This window comes from Polyodon spathula, chromosome 8 (assembly GCF_017654505.1).
Source record: "Polyodon spathula isolate WHYD16114869_AA chromosome 8, ASM1765450v1, whole genome shotgun sequence".
NCBI classification, from domain to species: Eukaryota; Metazoa; Chordata; class Actinopteri; order Acipenseriformes; family Polyodontidae; genus Polyodon; species Polyodon spathula.
This window is the reverse complement of record NC_054541.1, coordinates 20,339,125-20,358,637: the sequence shown is the minus strand read 5'-3', so window position 1 is coordinate 20,358,637 and position 19,513 is coordinate 20,339,125. Positions and strand designations below refer to the sequence as shown.

At 37.6% G+C, this 19,513-nt stretch overlaps 1 protein-coding gene and 1 long non-coding RNA gene across 3 annotated transcripts in view; one reads left to right on the top strand and one right to left on the bottom strand.

Moving 5' to 3' along the window:
* Positions 1-456: 456 nt before the first annotated feature.
* Positions 457-19,513, bottom strand: part of nrip2 (nuclear receptor interacting protein 2) — a 40,653-nt gene continuing 21,596 nt past the window's right edge. The window contains exons 3-6 of one of the 2 annotated variants that reach the window (XM_041257145.1): positions 13,015-13,097; positions 11,589-11,728; positions 4,298-4,350; positions 457-1,735 (exon numbers count right to left, since the gene is read on the bottom strand). In XM_041257145.1, coding sequence (XP_041113079.1) covers positions 1,625-1,735; positions 4,298-4,350; positions 11,589-11,728; positions 13,015-13,097 — 387 coding nt within the window. In that variant the 3' untranslated portion in view covers positions 457-1,624. Of the gene's footprint in view, positions 1,736-4,297; positions 4,351-10,972; positions 11,729-13,014; positions 13,098-19,513 lie in introns of those variants that run through there. The other variant, XM_041257144.1, reaches the window with a different exon arrangement.
* On the top strand, positions 11,631-15,150 carry LOC121319568. Its single transcript, XR_005950718.1, has 3 exons — positions 11,631-11,718; positions 13,724-13,977; positions 15,009-15,150. It is a non-coding gene; the product is annotated as an uncharacterized LOC121319568 (long non-coding RNA).

Genomic DNA, 19,513 nt, shown 5'->3' with positions numbered 1-19,513 from the left:
GGACTTGGGAGAAGATTCATCTTCCAGCAGGACAATCACCCCAAACATACAGCCAAAGCCACACAGAGTGGCTTAAAAACAAAAAGGTCAATGTCCTGGAGTGGGCCAGTCAAAGCCCGGACCTCAATCCAATTGAGAATATGTGGAAAGAGTTGAAAATTGCTGTTCACCAAAGGTCCCCATCCAACTTGACGGAGCTTGAGCAATTTTGCAAAGAAGAATGGGCAAAAATTACAGTGTCCAGATGTGCAAAGCTGGTAGAGACGTATCCAAATAGACTCATGGCTGTAATTGCTGCCAAGGGTGCCTCTACCAAATATTGACTCAAGGGGGTGAATACTTACGCAAACAATTATTTTCTGTTTTTGTATTTGTAATTAATTTAGAACAATTTGTAGATTTTATTTATCACTTTGACATTATGGACTTTTTTTGTGTTGATCAGTGGTAAAAACTCCTAATTAAATCCATTTTGATTCCATGTTGAAACACAATAAATTGTTGAAAAGTCCAATTGGGGGTGAATACTTTTGAGAGCCACTGTATATATTGTCAAACTTGACAAACACTTACATCAGTGAACTTTAACTAAATCATGCTACTATTTTTGGAAACTCATTTTATTGTACTGAGATTTCCAGACTTATGTCCAATTCATTTTGGCTTATCATCTTCATGAATTTTTTGGTACCATGACAGGGAGATTAAAATGTCCTGGGATACATTGTTTATCTCGAGTAGGCATAACGTGTGGCATGGGATAAGAACCAGTTTCAGGCTAAAAATGATAATTTCTGAAGTTATTCCATTTTTGAGTTCCTCTGTCACTATGAGATTTTTTTTTTTTTGGAGGAGCAGTGGGGGAGGGGGGTGGGGAAGGGGGGTGTCTGCAGAATAATGAAGGAGAAACATAAGGCAAATTTAAAACAGCTCCCTGGTAAAACATACAAACACACACCAAGAAAAGTAACTGACAAGTCCTTGCCAACACCTTGGGAGTAAATGGAGCATTAAGTTAACTAGAAGAATATGACCTAAGGAGATCCATTGCGGGAGATGGAACCGTCTTCTCTGAGGATTTGGGGTGTATTGTAGTCTTTTTATGGGGACAGTGTGAATCATCTATCCAGGGAATAATGTTAGTTGTGTACATTAGCTTCTCTATTTTATGAAAATACATTTATAAAGTGTGCACTTCTTCTGTGCAATTTGCAATATGTCAAAACACAGTTATCAGTGCATTATTTTTACCCCGTGCTAGATACATAGAATAAGACACATGTTTTAGACAGGAGGACTACGTTACAGAGTTTTCAAAAGCTTCTGACCAAAACGCTACCAATGGCTTATGGCACACCTTCCACTTAATTAAAGATAAAGGAAGTCTTTTGCTTGACAAGTTCAATCCTTAACTGATTATTCCTCCTTAACACAAAAACAGCAGAGAGAGAGAGAGAGAGGTCAGGTCAGGTCTCACTCATAAAATTCCACCCCTCATCCAAAAACAAATACAACTCATCCTGCAAGAAAAACATTCAGGGAACACAAAGATTATTTTTATATTATCTTGCTGGTGAAACGATGAGACTTTGTTTCAGACAGTAAGGCCTTTTTGTAATACATCTCAAGGAAGGAAAGTTGGTGGCTCTACTTGGTTCAACGGGCTCTCCAAGAAAGGTAACTCCTCGCTGGATTCCCTGAGCTTCAGGACCCCTTTGTCCAAATCTATACAGCACTGTTCACATCACAGAAAAGAAAACACAAATTACTGCAGAAAAATGTAAACCTACAGAAACTAACTGTCATTACATTTTTTATTAAAGCAGACTTCTATGGATCAGTTCTATTGATATTCACCATAATCAATGCCATTATGCTATTAACTAGAATAATTCAACACAAAATCTTTCAATAAGGTATAAAAGTTGTAGTTTTTTTGTGCTATAGCCTTTTTATATAAATATTATTGAGTTTTTGGAAGTTTTGTTTTTTAAATACTTGACTACTGGTATTCATATTCTTTTGTATCACAGTTTTGATTTTAAAGAATCATGTTCCACTGTTTAATAAAGCTATTTTAGTACTTAAATCTAAGGCATAAACTGATTTTTTTTTATGTTCATACCAATAGTTACTATCCTTCTTTTTTTCATAAATAATCCACCAACATTTAGACTATTTTAACATGCAGTAATAACCAATACTGGTTTATCATAACCCAACTTCCCTCTGAACTGTCAGTACATGGGAAGTAAACAGTAGTTTTGGTGTGCGGCAAAAAGAAAACAAGAAGCACATCATTTAGGTAAAGGGAGCTGCATTTGTATTTATTTACCAAATGCAATGGCTTTGTAAAGCACATATTTTTAGAGATTACATTTAGTGGTCTGAATGTCTGACTGAATTTAGAAATGCAGACAGGGGCTCCGGAGTGGCACATCCAGTAAAGGCGCTCCGCGAGGATGTGCCTATAGCCTAGAGATCACAAGTTTGAATCCAGGCTATGTCACTGCTGACCGTGACTAGGAGTTCCTAGGGGGTGGCACACATTTGGCCTGGCACCACCTGGGGAGAGGGAGGGCTAGGTCAGCCAGGGTGTCCTCGGCTCACCGCGCACCAGCGACCCCTGTGGTCTGGCCTGGCCCCTGTGGGCTTGCCTGTAAGCTGCCCAGAGCTGCATTGTCTTCCAACGCTTTAACTCTGGGTGGCTTCATGGTGTGTCTGCAGTGTGTAAAAATGCGGGCAGCTGAGGGCACACTCTTCGGAGGACAGCGTGTGTTCGTCTTCGCCCCTCCCGAGTCAGCACAGGGGTGGTAGCGGTGAGCTGGATGGACCATTAGGGCTAATAAATAAAGTTGCTGGCCCGATATCCCATAATAACCTGAGACACTACCTTTCTCATACATTTTATAACTGACCGCAGCATCGTGAATAGCTATCACATTTGTAAGGTTCGGGGCAAGAACAAACTAAGTTTAGAGCTGTTCAAGACACAGTCGAGTTTAATGCTATTAAACCTGTAAATGCACTGGAATCGTCCAGACTGCCTATTGCTTGGGATTTGCTGTAGCCTGAAACCACCCGATCCATTTTGAAGCATTTAATAAACAGTAGGAGCACTATTACTGCTATAATTCATTAAAACTTTGAATTGAATGAGTCTGTGTGATTATTAAAAGGTGTCTAGATACGATGCAAGCCCAGTGCACAAACAATCGACTTACAGGAGTTTAAAACATCTCTATCCTCCTAAAATGTCTCCTCTGAGTTTAAGAGTTTACTCTGTTACCATTCCACTTGTTATGCAATAGTCCCTGGCGACGGCTTTGGTACACTTACCCATACAGTAATGGTTACATTTCGTACTATATAGGGAATGTTAGGTTATTATCATAACCCTGGTTCCCTGAAATAGGAATGAAACCATTAACCTTCAAGGTCGCTGCGTCAATGATTGCAGCATGCTTGAAGGAAACATGATGCTGGTTTCTGTGTGTGCAGTCTTCTTATTCCCCAGGGGGTGGGCATGGCTGTGTCACAGGCGCTGGTGCGCAGCTTTGGTATAATCTATTCAGGGTTGGGGTCTTTAGGAGGTAAACACTCATTCAGTAATAGGGACATTTCTATTTCAAGGAACCAGGGTTATGATAATAACCTAACATTATATGCAATAATAGCATAATATTAAAATACCTGAAAAACATATTTTCAGTACATTCCAGTAAATCAAATATACATCACTTTATTATACGGTTTCACAGAATTTGACAATTACTTGTATTTTTTATTCAGTTACTTGTATGCATCTAGTTTTTGTATTCTAGTTTAGAAAAGACCGACCACCCTATATTTTTAACACAGTTACTGAAAAACACAACATTTATTTTGCTTGGCTTAACTGAATATTTGAATGATTTAAATAACTTACAAAATATGGAAAAAACATGCTCTCCCTCTACCTCATTCATCCTAGCTGAACCTTCCTTTTTTATTTTACTAATATACAGACTGGTTACCTAATCATGGCTCTGCCCCTACTCTCACTTCTTCAGACCAATGCTTTCATTTAATTCCCTTAATTGCCTCATTACTCATCACTCCTTCACCACACGTTCCTTTTATCTCGTATAGAATAACCTTTCCCCCTGTTTCCATTATGCTCTTTTCTACTTCAGTCTACTCTTCAAAAAGGAGCATGCTGTTGTGTTTTCAATTAACCTTGTTTGGAAGACTGTCATAGGAGAGGTAATGATTAGACAAAGCAAAAAGCATTACTGAAGAAAGAACAATCCCTTACTTTGAGGTTATGCAGAGTCTGTAATCCCAGGCACAGCTCAAATGTCTCATCCTCTGCAAAAAAAACAAAACAAAAAAAAAACATAAAACCACCTGGACCAATCAGTCTTTGAATCTAGGAAGCAGAGCAGGAGTCAAGTGCTTTCAACCAGTGTCAAAGAAGAAAATTAATCGGGTAAGTTGGGTATTGTATTTACACAAAATGGAAACATTTGGATAATGGGAAGCTCTACCCATTTCCATTGCATAACACGTACAGGGCTCAAAATTAACGGTGGTCATGATGCAAATGCTGTGGGTGCCCTTCTCAGTTGTCACAATGCCCCTCTAAATGTTTATTCACTACCATTATGGCCGCAGTGGCCTTTCAGGATCCAAACATCAACATGATTTTGTGGTTAAATCGCATCTGTGGGCAGAGAAACAACAACTAGCACACAGCGAACCCTTTCAAGCACATAGATTTCTATCATGCGGAATAACACCTTGCTAAGCTGCAAAACACATATGTAAAACATGATCATTTTTTCAGGTCAGTATTTTAGAAATGTTTACGATACTACAAGTGAGTTTCTTTCAGATTTTTAAAAATACTATTTACTATTACTAACTCAATTGCTGTTATCCTCTTATTTTAATTTCCTTATTTTTACCACAACAAAACAAAAATGGTAGGAAATAATATTCTGCATTGTTTACACTATGTAACACAATTTTTGTTCCTGGGTAGTAAGTGTTATTTCCTAATTATGCCTCAAAAGTATTGAAAATGGCTATTATTCCCCACAAACTTTGGTTTTGTGACCAGGACAGTGATATTTCAAAATATCACTATTTCATATGAATCCAAATGAATCCAAATTAACATGTATTTATACTAAAGTAATACAAAGATGACTACAAAAGATTTAGAAGTGAGTTTTTCAAGATTTACAATTATACTGTAAATACAGAATAATTGTAAATCTCGAAAAACTACTCACTTCTAAATCTTTATTTATACTTTAGTATAAATACATGTTAATTTGGATTCATACGATACAGTATAATCGTAAATCTCGAAAAACTACTCACTTCTAAATCTTTTGTAGTCATTTTTGCATTACTTTAGTATAAATACATGTTAATTTGAATTCATATGTTGTTTTTTTCTGATTTTATGTGAACGAAAAGACACACATTTGCCCGTTTTCCCATTGGAAATAGTGATATTTTGAAATATCACTGCCCTGGTCACAAAAGCAAAGTTTGTGGGGAATAATAGCCATTTTCTATACTTTTGAGGCATAAGCAATTAGGAAATAACACTTACTACCCAGGAACAAAAAAAAAAAAAAAAAAAAAAAAAAAAAATTGTTACACGGTGTTATCATTATTTGTCCATCTTATTATAAAGATAAGTTTTAGTATTTTCAGTTCCTCCATAAATAAAGCTACCAAAATTTTCCCAGGATAATCTCCTTTTTAGGATTGCACCTCCCAGTGTCCCCACAGGTTTGTAAAATCTTACCTTTGTCACGGTTTTGGCTAGCTCACTGGTAATTAAGCACCACCTTGATGGACTGAGGTAAATCTAAAGCTACCAACTGACCCCATAATCCAGAAAGGACAGGTTTTTAAAAAGTTAACCATAAACTATAAGAAATTAATCTGCAGCATAAGTATTATTAAACTGAGGTTTACTGTCCTTGACGGGTGAGGAACAGTTTTCATTGAAAGAACACTGGGTAACCTGTATTTGCAAATTATGTCATGTCCAGGATTTAGGCTTTGGAAAGTTGGTAGCTTTATCCATAAATGTATTACAGCACCTCTGCATTTTGTATGTTACATGCAGGAACAAGATTTCTGAGTTTAGTTTATGTTGAACTGAATAGAATATATGCTATTAAAATTGAACAAAAACGGTTCCATGGATAGTAGAACCATTGTGTATTTCAGGGGGCTGGCGCTGGGGCTCCTCCCGTTAAATACCTGTCAGTCACCCACCCTATTTAAACTGTAGCCAGCTCCCTAATTATTGTTTTGATTTTCAGTTTGCGTTCACCATGCAGATTTGCAGACTCAAACTTAAAACAAAAAAACATTGTTTTCAATTGCAACCACGGAATTGTATTAGCCATACAATACAAATTTAATCTTCAGAGCACATTCGCTCTCTTATTCAATCCTTTGAGATCAACCATTCCATTTCTAAACGGAACCTGATTTCACTCCTGGGACATTTCAATTTTGCAATTTGCATCATTCCTCAAGCTGAAGCCCGGAAAGATGTTGGGATGTGGTCCTTTCTCCTACAGCACTGGAATGGCCTTTCTCTGTTTTATGATGATCTCATTTCTGCCCCCCATGACCTGTCACTTCATACGGATGCTTCTTCTGTAGGTATTGGTGGAATTTTTCTTAGTCAATGGTTCTCAGATGTCTGGCCTCCAGAAATAAAAAAAATCTTCCTCCTCAGCTTAAATCCACATGCTTACTTTGATATTGCTCAATTCAGACATCTGGTTCCCTCAGCTCAACCTTTCCTTCTACCCATTACTCCATACAGTGAACTGGTTTTGAACTAAATTCATCCATTTGCAATCTTCTGACTTCAAAATGCAATTAAATCACTAACATTTCTAACTAACACAATTTTCTCTCTTCTTTGCATTGGTGGCGCAGTTGCGATGACCCCCAGCAAAAACTTTTCAACTACATTTTGTTTTCCATTCTCTTGCTTAAATCTATTCATTTGCACCCACGCCAGTCTCCCTCTTCAGGGAGCAAAGCTTGCTCCAAACCTTTGCGTTAGTCATTGACTCAACTTATCTAAGGTGACTCTTACAGCCATCAATTCGCTGTCTCAGTAAGCCAGAGAGACCTCAATTCGTCCTCTAGCCATCCTCAGTTTCCCCTTGGGGGAAGTTACCTTGCTTCCTGGACTTAGAAGTCAATCAGTTCGGCCTCACATCAGCGAGGGCAGTTCTCAGAGTAGTCAAGGGGAAACCTCTATTCTGTTGCTATAGTCACACGCATTTAGTCTCTTTATTCTAATAGTCCCTTCACTCAGGCTTGGCTCCTACCTTGTGAATTGATAAAAGCCAATGCCTGACTTAAGCGCTGGGAGCTATGTTCTTGTAGGCTCAAATCTACAGTTATGGCCAAAGGTTTTGCATCACTGTTTAGAATGAACTAATTTTGCTTCATAAAGTCAAATTTTACGTTAACATATTGAATTACCTACCGCTTTGTAGTTTTCCACAAAAAAATGACAAAAATGTGACATTTTAAAATTTAACATGAATACTGTACTACTATTATGGCTTCTGGTAGACTTTTGAAACAACCTTTTGTAGTTTCTTTGATACATGATGTTAAATAAAATATATAAATAATGTTCATATATTTATTTATTTTTAATTTTATAAAACAAACAAAAATTAAGCCTTTGCTGTCCATTTATTCATCGCCTGTCAGGCGTGTCAGGTCTAATTTATTTTCACACACGCTGTTTATTTTACACACACTGTTTAAAAGTAATTTTAATCAAAGTAAAACAGGTTTAAAAGGCACTGCATATCAACAGGACACTCAGTACTGCATCTCCAGCCCTGCCCCACCCCTTGTTCACTGTATTTATCACATATCTCTTCATAGTCGTACATACTAATAAATCCTCTCCTGATCACTCGTTTTAGAACAAAACTCCTCAATAATGCGATCCAAGACTTTATTTTATTACTATAACATCTCAAAAAGCTTGTAAAATGTCTGCGATATTCTTTGAACGCTGGATACGGAAGCAGCTATCTTGTTTGTTTATGTCCGTGTTATGTCTGTAGTGCAGGGACTATGTGTATTGCTCAGATCCACCCCCTTTTTTTCAGCTTCTCTCGGTGCCCATCGGTCTCACTCAGCGAGTAAAAGGTTTTCTTTGCTTTTTCCGGAGAAAAAAACCTTTCACTCGCTGAGTGAGACTTGCTGCAACCCCTGTTTATAAAAGGGGTATTGCTGCTCTGGAAAGAGTGCAAATAAGATTGTGCGAAATTCCGGGTTTAAAAGGCATGTCATGAATTTATTCCGTCTTAAACAAAGAAGTTCACGTGGAAATCAAGCATTCAAAATTCTAAGTGTTATTGACAATGTCAAACCAAGGGACTTTTGTGACCTGAAAAAAATCAAGGACCAGGGGTCACAAACAGAGATTAGACAAAGGAGCATTCTGAACATAAAACAGAAGGCACTTTTTTAACACAGAGAATTGTGAGGGTCCGGAACCAACTCTCCAGAAATGTTAAAGATGACACCCTGGGATCCTTCAAGAAGCTGCTTGATGAGATTCTGGGATCAATAAGCAACGAACAACCAAACGATCAAGATGGGTCAAATGGCCTCCTCTCATTTTTAAATGTTTTTATGTTCTTAAGGGAGTACATGACCACACATACTTTACATGGAGGAGGTACATCCGGCAAAAATCCAATCCCAGAAAAGGAGCTTTATGATAACATAGGTAAACTTGCTTATTAGTTGACTCTTGCTAAATTGTTTTGTTAAAATGGTTAATATTAGATTTGTATTTTACATAAAGCACATTTTTATCCCAGTCTTGCCTTACAGTATAGATGGGCTAAATGTTAATTTCTTAAGCTTATTAAATTGGCATGTTGTTTCTTCAAAATATATTATAGGAAATGCATGTTTAATATTCCATATGAATCATTTGTTTGTATTTAATATGTGATGCTGTTCTAATTTTCCCTATAGCAGCAGCTGTGAAGAGGAAATTCCCTGGAAAGCATGACACCGCTATCAAGCTAGCCATTAGGAAGAAGTTTGGCAATTAAATAAAGCAGCTACAGAGAAATAAAAATAGTGTAATCATACCTCAATACAAAAATAGCTAATAGTTTTTCTGCATCACATTTCAATATTATTTTAGTTAATTTTCACATTTTAGTTTAAAGAGGTAATTAAAGTAGTTTTCAATGCAAATGGTTTCCTATTTGTATTCATTGGTGTTTATAACTAAGAACATATTGCTTTAATACGTTATACTTTAGCACTTTATTTTATGCTATGTAGTCCAGTTATGTTCTTAATAAAATGTCACGTTAGTGAAGGACAATATAGCTGAAGGGATAAATTATAGTTTTTAAAATGTTTCAATTTCAATGTTAAAATGTTTTACTACAGCATTGAGTGTGCTTAGTAGAATGATGTGTTATCCTAAGTGCTTGTAATGTGAATGCCTTATAATCACATTTTCTGGTGATTTCCATTACATGAGAGTAGATGTTAAAACTTAATGCTAATTTGAACTCGGCTCTCGCCAAGGTAAGCACCAACTAAGACGTAGCTTTACAGTAAACTAATGTGATCCATCTGCATCTCCATCCATTTGTGTTTCTTTCCATCTGGTGATGTAGCTATTCTTCTGCCTGGTGTTGATTGCTGAAGTGTAATGTTGGCTCCAGGGATCAGCTTATTTTGCATCCCAAGCGCATCAGCACACACACAAAGGCTGCGATGCTGGCTCTGGAGATCAACCACAGTGCGGTCTAGCCCATGACAAATCAAGAAGGCTCGACAGTGATTCTGGCATCTCAACCATAGCCAGTTGCTGCTTCTGCTGCTTCAGATAGGTTTTTTACTGTGTGATGCAACTCTTGGCCGCTGAACCCGACATCTCTGAGAAACTGGGTTCTAGTGTGTCAAAAATCCTAGACAACCCACTTCCACTGGATAAACCGCGACTCTCCATCCTCGCTGTTCCGCTTCAGCAGCTAATTTAGCATACCGACATTTTTTTCCTCTCATAAGCCTCATCCACAGTATCCTCCCATGGCACTGTTAACTCTACCACATGAACAAGGTGTGCTGATCCAGACCACAAGACCATGTCTGGTTGAAGGTTAGTGGTGGCAATCTCAAGTGCAAAAATAAGACCAACATCTTCCAGCATTTTCCACTCTCTAGCAGCTTCCAGTTGTCCTGGGCAAGGCTTGGTTTTAAAACCTTTTCTTGGTGGTTGCTCTCCTGGAAGGAGGAATATTGTCTTTTGTGTGTAATGCGTTGATGGAACTGGTGGCAACTTATTGGTCAGGTTACGCCTGTCTTCCAATACTAAAGCCAAAAATCGCAGCACCTGGTCATGGCGCCAAGTAAACCGTCCTTGTCTAAGACCCACGTTACATCCTGTCAAAATGGGCCTTAATGTTGCAGGTAATGAAGAAAAAGGACATGTGGGATCCTCACCCACCCAAAGGTTTAGGTTCTGTGGTCATGAGAGAACATCATATGTTGATCTGATGAGGAAACTGATCCTGCTCTTTTCCATTGTCCATAGGTCTTGCCAGCTGATCTTTCATTGTTCCACACTTTCCCATCTCATCCATTCTCCCTGCTTAGCCTGGTAAATGCCCTTTACACACCTCATCCTCTCCTCCTGCTTTTACACCTCATTGATTACCAGCTTCTTCCGTTGAGCTGGGGTTGCCTTGTGCCATGTAGGAGGAGCTGAACTGAGACCAAAACCCCCTCTTCCATAAATTTGCATTGTGTGTTTCACAGATAGTGAAGGTTAGGTGGTACAGTATTAAAAAGATGCAATGCGTGATGCTGCAGCTGTCACTAAATAAATAAAAGATGGTTTTCATTAACCTGGTTTATATAGATTACCTTCTAAAGTACTGTAATCAGTTTGGAATAAATATTTTACTAACACTCCTTTAGTATATTAAACTTGCTTTAGGCTTGTTGCGAATGTTGTGTTTTTTTTTTTTTTTTTTCTTCCTGACGCTACCAACTCATAATTACCCCTTTAATTCAGTTGTTGTGTGCAAACTTTAACTTACCTGCACTGACATTAAAATAATCACGTTGGGGGGGGTTGATGAATGGAGCAAAAATGTATGTGGGCGATACAATCATTGATATTTATTCAAACGATTATATTTTGTGTGCCCTATTGTCAGAGGCTTAACTGACAGTCCAAATTTGATAGCGATTATCCAGATTCATGCTCATATTTAATTGTGACATACTGATAGATGGATATTTGGACAGACAGACCCCCCCCCCCCCATATCCTTAGAATCAGAAATTACCAATAATTGACTATCTGTGTATCTACTTTACAATATATAATGGCAGGGAACTCCAGCGGACGATAATCAGGGACATTGTTGTAATGTTAAAGAGTGGTAGAGTCTTGGTTTTTACCCCCTTTGAGGCTGGACCTCTTTTTAAATCTTGTTTTGTAACCCCAATCATAGATTTCTCTGATGATGGTGTGTTCTCCTTACCAACTACAAGTGCAGAGCACTCCACCTTCTCTTGTCCTACCAGGAGCTCTAACTTCTCCACCCGCCCCATCAATGTGGATCCGAATGGGAAGCTGTGACCAGATTCCTCATCACTGCTCACCTCCTGCATGTCAGTCAGTCTGCAAATAGACAGAGAGCCTTCTTTGTAAAATAGTCATGTCTCCTGTTGAGGATCTGAAATGGCTACTGGCAGATATATCGTAAACAGACTGGGTATACTAACTTACACCTTTCAATAAAATTTGACAAATCAACAAAATACTTGCATTATACAAAAATGTGATATCTTACTAAGACAACTGTTTTAACATGTTACTTATAGAATAAACCCATGTAGTTGCAAATTTAATAAACATATCTTAATGGAGTTGGCAATGCATTGTGTGCAAGTAAAGTCAGTATGAAGCACTTCTCAAGGGTCTTATGAGAAAAACAGAACAGAGTAATGCTGTAGCATAAAGGGCTAACTGACTACAGGTTTATAAACCAATAAACATTTGAGAAGAAAAGCTATGCAATAATTAAGCACACCCATATAAAAAAACCCACTAAATTCAATGCCAAATGTTTTGACTAGAAGTCTTTCTCAGTGTCTTTAATGTTTATAAAGTATGGTTTTGTAAATCCACTGGGCCTCTCCTTAACTAGTTAATTGCTGGTATAAGCCCACTACATATTTCAGCTTGACGTGAAGAGTAAGTAGAGGGGTTCCCAAAAATATAACATTACACATCCCAAGTGTTGCTACAACTGTTTAAATAACATACCTATAATTTTCTTTTCATTGTTAATATCCTGACAAATTTTATCTATCTATACACAAGCTGAAATACAACCACATCAGGTTGCAGAAAATGCCAATGTTTATGTACTTTTGAAATGTAAATAAATAAATAAATCGGAAGGTTTGATCATTTTATTTAGACGCATAGGTTGGCAATGTACTTATTAGACTACCGCATTAACCTTTTTCTATTTTTTTTTTTTTTTTCAAACAGTTTGACACATTGGGGCCCAAGTGTTGAAGGGATACAAACTAAATAAACATGAACTATGGGTAGTTTTGCATAAGATTTATAATTGAGTGTTTAAAGTGTACATGAACATAGGAAATACAATACAGTATTTGCCTTTCTTAAAGTTAATAATTTTTCCTTTTTTTTTCAGAATTCATTTGTATAGCACTGTGATGTCAAGCAAAAAAAATATTGTTTTTTGTGTTTTTATGATCATTCCACCTGTTTGAGGACAACATTCTACAGTATTGTACTTTCATCTTTTGCCATAATTCTAACACTAATTGCTTATATTGAGGTTACACCTCCTGCGTTTTGGGGTGAGCTTAATATATATATATACATATATATAAGAAGGGAAATAATTACATTTTCTTCCCTTGATTTACCCTAATTGTCTGAAGCAGCTCTGAGATACAATGTTCTGATGGTACCCTGTGTTGATGGTGGCCTTGACCTCCTTGTCACAGCACTGTAGGGAAACAACAGAAAAGAAATCTGAGGAATATTGTCCACACAGTATAGATTTACACTAATGGAACAATGAGCAAAAGCAGGCACAAAATTATAAAAAGAATACAAAAGAGGTATTGTTTAATAGTCTGAATTTCATATGTATGTTAATCCACCAGTTATTCAAGAATAAAGACTGGAATCACTAAAGCACAACCTTCCAGAGAACACAGTTTTATTTTGCGTTGATGTAAAATCATTGTACCCTGATAAATCAATACCAACACCAGAAGTGCTGAACATGCTCAATGTAGTTTTAGAAAACAGTTATTTTGCATTTGTTGATAAGAATTACAAACAAAATGATGGTACAGCAATAGGATCTAAATTAGGAAAGCCTTTTGCCAGTACATACATGGAGAAATGGGCAGAACAATTAATTCAAAAATCAGAAAGAGAACCGTTAAAATCAATTATATTTTTGGGGTTTGGACACATGGAGAAGAATCTCTTTTGAAATATGCAGTAATATTAAAATTCGGCTTAAATACCTGGTCAAAACCATCAATACCAGTATGACCATGGATATTTGCCAGTTTCATTTGGTTGCCTACATATCTGTCCTGTCTTTTTTATCTCTTGCAGGCACTACCTCCAACTCACTGTCTGCAAAAGTTGCTTGTCTCCACCATTGCAAATCCTGCACTGTTCCCATTTTAAATTGACTATGGGTAGTTCCCACATTGCTATGTACCACCAACAAATCCACTAAAACTGGAACATCTTGCCCCAAAACTACATCATAAGGCAAACTATCAACCACACCTGCCTGTGTCAGAGTAGCTGAGGGTTGACGACATACCCAGACCAGATCCGGAAGCTGACAGATACATACTCAGGTGAAAAAAAACGCACTGAGGTGCCGTTTTTACTAATACAAAAATAAATACAATATTTTAACAGAAACATTGCTAACAGAGCAAAAATAAAAGGTTTAAACAAAACAAATCTTGAATAATCTTGGTCTGTCCAGCACCAGTAGCAATTGCTTCCTTTCTTCCTTTCTTACCTTCAGTTTCGTTTTTGCTTTTTCTCTCGTCTCACTCTCACATTCCTCTTGAACACCCAACCTGAGCACAGAAAGCTGCAGGCTTATTTACCAGTGACCATCTCCAGATTAGCAACAAATGAATCAATTAATCAGTCTGCACATGTTTTGTGGGTAGGCTTCTAACCCCATCCACGCTGCCACACAATAACAAAACACCATTGTATTTTTAAGTTAACACAAATACATCATGTTTTAACTAAACACAAAATACTTTTTAAATAGCACAAAATGCAAACACCCATTTTAAAATAAACAGTACATTTTCCCATCACCAATAAACACCAAACAATACATTTATTTAAACGCAGGGCTTTGCCCTGCGCCTTTAATTATGTGCAAGGATTTTCCTCTTTCATGCCACAATGCCATAATCAAATACTTCTGCTGTGTGATAGTTAGATAATCTCGTTCATCACATATGTCTTTTCATCACCATGTACACACTAATGATAACGGGCATTACTATCCAAAAGTACTACCCCAGACCATATTAAGGTCTGGCTTCTTTCAGTATCAATTAATGTACAGACTGGCTTTCCATTTAACAGAACCTCACATACTTGCTCTCTGACTTGTGAGATTACCTTACTTACCAAAGATCTGGGAACATAACACCAATTGCTTGCCTTATTAAACCGTATGGGACTGCTTAGAAATAAGCCCTTTTTGCCCACAACGTTAACAAATTACAGTTCCAGAATCCTGTTCCCTCGAATTACCAAAAGCGGGCCTTGCTGTGTTTCTAGGATTAGAAAATCTTTGATCTAATTTATTGTTAGCTACAGACATGGAACTAAATTCCCAAATTACTTTCCACAGACTCACACGCTGACATCTTCGGTATGGTCACCATGCCAAAGCGGACCTACCCCTTTCATTTTCGGGCAGCCAAGAACATCTCCGTCAAGTGTGCAGTTTCCTTGGCTGTCTTTGGATTATGCTCTTGACCCAAACATGTATTTCAGAGGTGAGTAGAGATAAAAACTGCTCTATTAAGTCTTCCCCAGATGAGTGTGGGTGGTGTCTCCCGCGGTCATATCCATTTGAAAAACATGTCCTTAAGCCGGGTGTACAACTTCTTTGGTGTCTCGCCAGGGTCCACAGTCGTTTAACGGAACCGGTAAGTCTCTGGGGTTATCTCGTATTTAGCAAGGATTGTAGTCTTAACTAAGTCATAAGTTCTGTCCATACAGTTCATGGCTACACAGGCTTTTTGAGCTTTTCCCATTAGAAGTGTTATAAGCCATATTGCCCATTGCTCTTGCAAGGGCAGGGGAACCCTGGCTCACCTCTAAGGAACACCAGATATGATGCATCTTCCCAGGCGACTTCAGTATTTCCATTGGGGTTTCATTCTCGCATACCCCACTGATCCATCCTCTGTTCCAGGTCCTGCTATCTTTCATCCTGCCACCTTCTTTCTTGTGTAAAGTGCTCTTCACAAACCTTCTGTGCTCCCAGAAAGGTTCACATAAGGTCAACTAGTGCATCCATACCTTGACTTTCCATCCAAGCAGAAACTATTTCATGTTCCATTGCTGCTGCTGCAGCTTTCGTCCCCTACACCTCGGCATCCATACACCCCGCTCGTCTTGTCATCGGTCTCACAGAATTATATTCCATCCCTCAGCTGCCACCTGGGTCTTTAATGATATAGCAACACCGACCTCCACACGGCAAGGAGGAATACACACCAGTTAGTAGAAAAAAAGTGAAAAGGAAACTTTATTTGCTGGTAGTATTAATATCCACCACACTTAAAACAACAGCACAACAGACAGTCCCTCGTTAAGTACTTTCGATCAGCATGCAGAAACCAACAGCTCAAGACACCTAGCTCTCTCTTTTTAGGATGCCATATTGCTTTCCTTTTATAAGTACCAACCCCACCCACAGGTAAGTTTGCTTTAACCATTTAAAGGGGTACTGTCTGCGGCCCAGATAAGCTGTGTACCTGCCATTTTTACGCATGAAAGAATCGAAAATACAGCATGTACTAAATTTAAATTTATTGCCTAAAAATATGCATAGCAGAGGTCAGGTGATGCAGCCGACAAAGAAGGGCGTGTTTCTGTAAACTGGGGTTGCTGGGGTTCCTTATCTGATTCAATCCTACATACTCGACAGCTCTTGTTAAAATACTGTAATATAACACTTGATTTGCTTAAAGCTTCATGGCTTACTGCAATTTGCAAAGAAGTAAAAGATTTTCAGCAAAAAATAATTCTCGTTCTCCGGTGCATGTACAGGCCACATCATGCCCACAGAAACTAATCATGGAAGAACAGAAACCATCGATAACACTACAAACACTGTGGAAGGCAATTAAAGAAAGTAAAGTGGATTTATGTCAACATATTGACACCAAAACAGCGGATGTACAAATGAAACTAACAAACATACAAAGCTCGATTGTGACTCGCCTCATTCACCTGGTGGGGCTTCCGGAAGGCTCAGAGGGGTGAAATACAGTATGATTTGTTGCAAAACTGATACCACAGCTAACGGGGCAAGAGCTTCTCATAGAAGCAGCGCACCACTCCTTTGCGCCCAAGCCAGTGAATGTGAGGCCCATCATAATGAAACTTTGACATTTCAGTCAAAGAGTGGATCCTCCGATTAGCCAGAGAGAAACGTGAACTTCTTTACAACGGCAAGAGGATCTTTTTTTTTCTGGATTTCAGCACTGAACTTTAAAATAAACGCAAAGAATGTGATCAAGTTAAAAGGAAGCTTAACAAAAATGGTATGAAATATGCACTGATGTATCTGGCTAAACTCAAGGTGGAGTACAAGGGCACAAAGAGATTCTTCACCTCACCACATGAAGATGAAAACATTTTTTGGGATATTTTTGAAGATATTTTCTTGGCTGTTGGCTTTTTTGAGTAGCAGATCTCTGGACTCAGCTAGGTTATCATAACCAAAGACAAGAGACTTATGCTGTTATATCTTTTTAGTTTATTTCATTATTCTTCCAAATAGTTGATATTAAATATATTTAGATTCGTGGTTAGTCATTTTTTATTTTATTGTATTTATTTAATTTATTTGTCTCTATTTGCCATATAGGTCTATGTACTAGACATATATCAGGTTCAGGTACTAACAAAATGGCAAGGGAAGGTTTATCTAGCTAATTTCATTTTACAAATTTCAACTTTTTAAAATGAGATTTTGTCCATGATAGCTCCGAAAAGGAGATATTGTCCCTGATATGGTTATTATTTGACAATATATCTCAAATTGGTATATAAACAGTAAAAAATAAGCCTGCTGACTAGGTGATCATTTATCTGCTGAACTCCAATTATACCAGTCTATATGTATATAGCTGTGAAGCCTACACACCTTCTTTTTCTGAACTTAACATAATTAGTTTTCCTCTGGTTGATCGGAATTGAATTACTATACAGTGTTTGAAATGAATGCAATATTATTTTAAGCAGACTAGGAACCTAGCAGGAAGGAAAACGGTGTTTAGTTTACATAGGGAAGTTATGTTATGTATGGGAATTAATACATGTTACTGTATTGATTTTTTTTTTTTGGAGGGGTGCAGAAAGGGGGAAAGGTAAAAGGGTTCATATTAAAAACAGGTCATGGTGCATGCAAGCTTTCTTTTTGCTTCTCTACATACTATAGTTATGCTGAAAACAGGGGTTTGATTTTTGCATTCTCAAAGAAAAGTTTTTTTTTTTTTTTTATATCAGAATCTGCGGTTCTGCGCTTTGTCCTTCCTATATCGGTATATGCAGACCATCTCCTATTATTCCTTGAGTCAGCTATATTTTACTTTTGAAGCATAATGGCTAATACTTTAAATTGTGTATCTCGGAATGTCATAGGTGTTAAAAATCCCATACAAATTTTAAATTATCTTAAAAAAGAAAAAGTAGGTATTGCTTTCTTACAAGAAACTCACCTGACAGATTTAGAACACTGTAAACTATGTTTTTTTATTCTTTTTTTAACTAACAGTCTAAGGGGGGTAGATTTGCTGATTAGTAAACACATATTTTTTAAGTTACACTCAGTGGAAGGGGAAATGCAAGCAGATGGGTGTCTGTAAAGTGTGAGATTAATCATGAACCGTTTATACTGATCAATTTACATGGACCTAATTCTGATGATACTAAATTTTACAAGGATACGATAACAATATGTAACACAATTTTTGTTCCTGGGTAGTAAGTGTTATTTCCTAATTGCTTATGCCTCAAAAGTATAGAAAATGGCTATTATTCCCCACAAACTTTGCTTTTGTGACCAGGATAGTGATATTTCAAAATATCACTATTTCCAATGGGAAAACGGGCAAATGTGTGTCTTTTCGTTCACATAAAGTCAGAAAAAACAACATATGAATCCAAATTAACATGTATTTATACTAAAGTAATACAAAAATGACTACAAAAGATTTAGAAGTGAGTAGTTTTTCGAGATTTATGATTATACTGTATTTACACTCACTTCTAAATCTTTTGTAGTCATTTTTGTATTACTAAATGTCAGCAAAACTTGCAAAGAAAATGTACAAAATGAAATTTACCAGTTGCATAAGTATTCAGCCCCTTAAGTCAGTAATTACTGCTATGAATCTTTTTGGATAGGTCTCTACTAGCTTTGTACAGTAGGATAGTGAATTTTTTCCCCATTCTTCAAGGGAAAATTGTTCCAGTTCTGATAAGTGTGTTGGAGATCGTCGATGGACTGCAATCAAAGTCTCACCATAAATCTTCGATTGGAGTCAAGTCAGGACTTTGACTGGGCCACTCAAGAACATTATTTTTCTTCTTGTTCAACCACTCCAGTGTGGCTTTGGCTTTGTGCTTCAGGTCATTGTCCTGCTGAAATGTAAACTTCCTCCCCAGTTTCAGAGTCTAGGCTGACTCAAACAGGTTTTCCTCAAGGATTCGCCTGTATTTTGCACCATCCACTCTCCCCTCTGTCCTGACAAGCTTCCCAGTCCTTGCTGAAGAGAAGCATCCCCATAACATGATGCTGCCACCACCATGCTTGACAGTTGGGATGGTGTTGACTGGGTGATGTGCAGTGTTGGGCTTGCACAAGACGTAACGCTTGGAATTTAGACCAGAAAGTTCAATTTTGGTCTCGTCTGTCCACAAAACCTTTTTCCACATGTCTGCAGTATCATCTACATGTTTTTTTTTTTTTTTTTTTTGCAAACTCCATATGTGTTTTAAATGTAGGGACTGGCTTATTATTGATGTGTGAACACTGACTCCCATCTCAGACACAGAACTTTGCAGATCTCTCAAGGTCACTGTTGCGACCTGATCTGGGTAGTGTCTGGGTAGCAT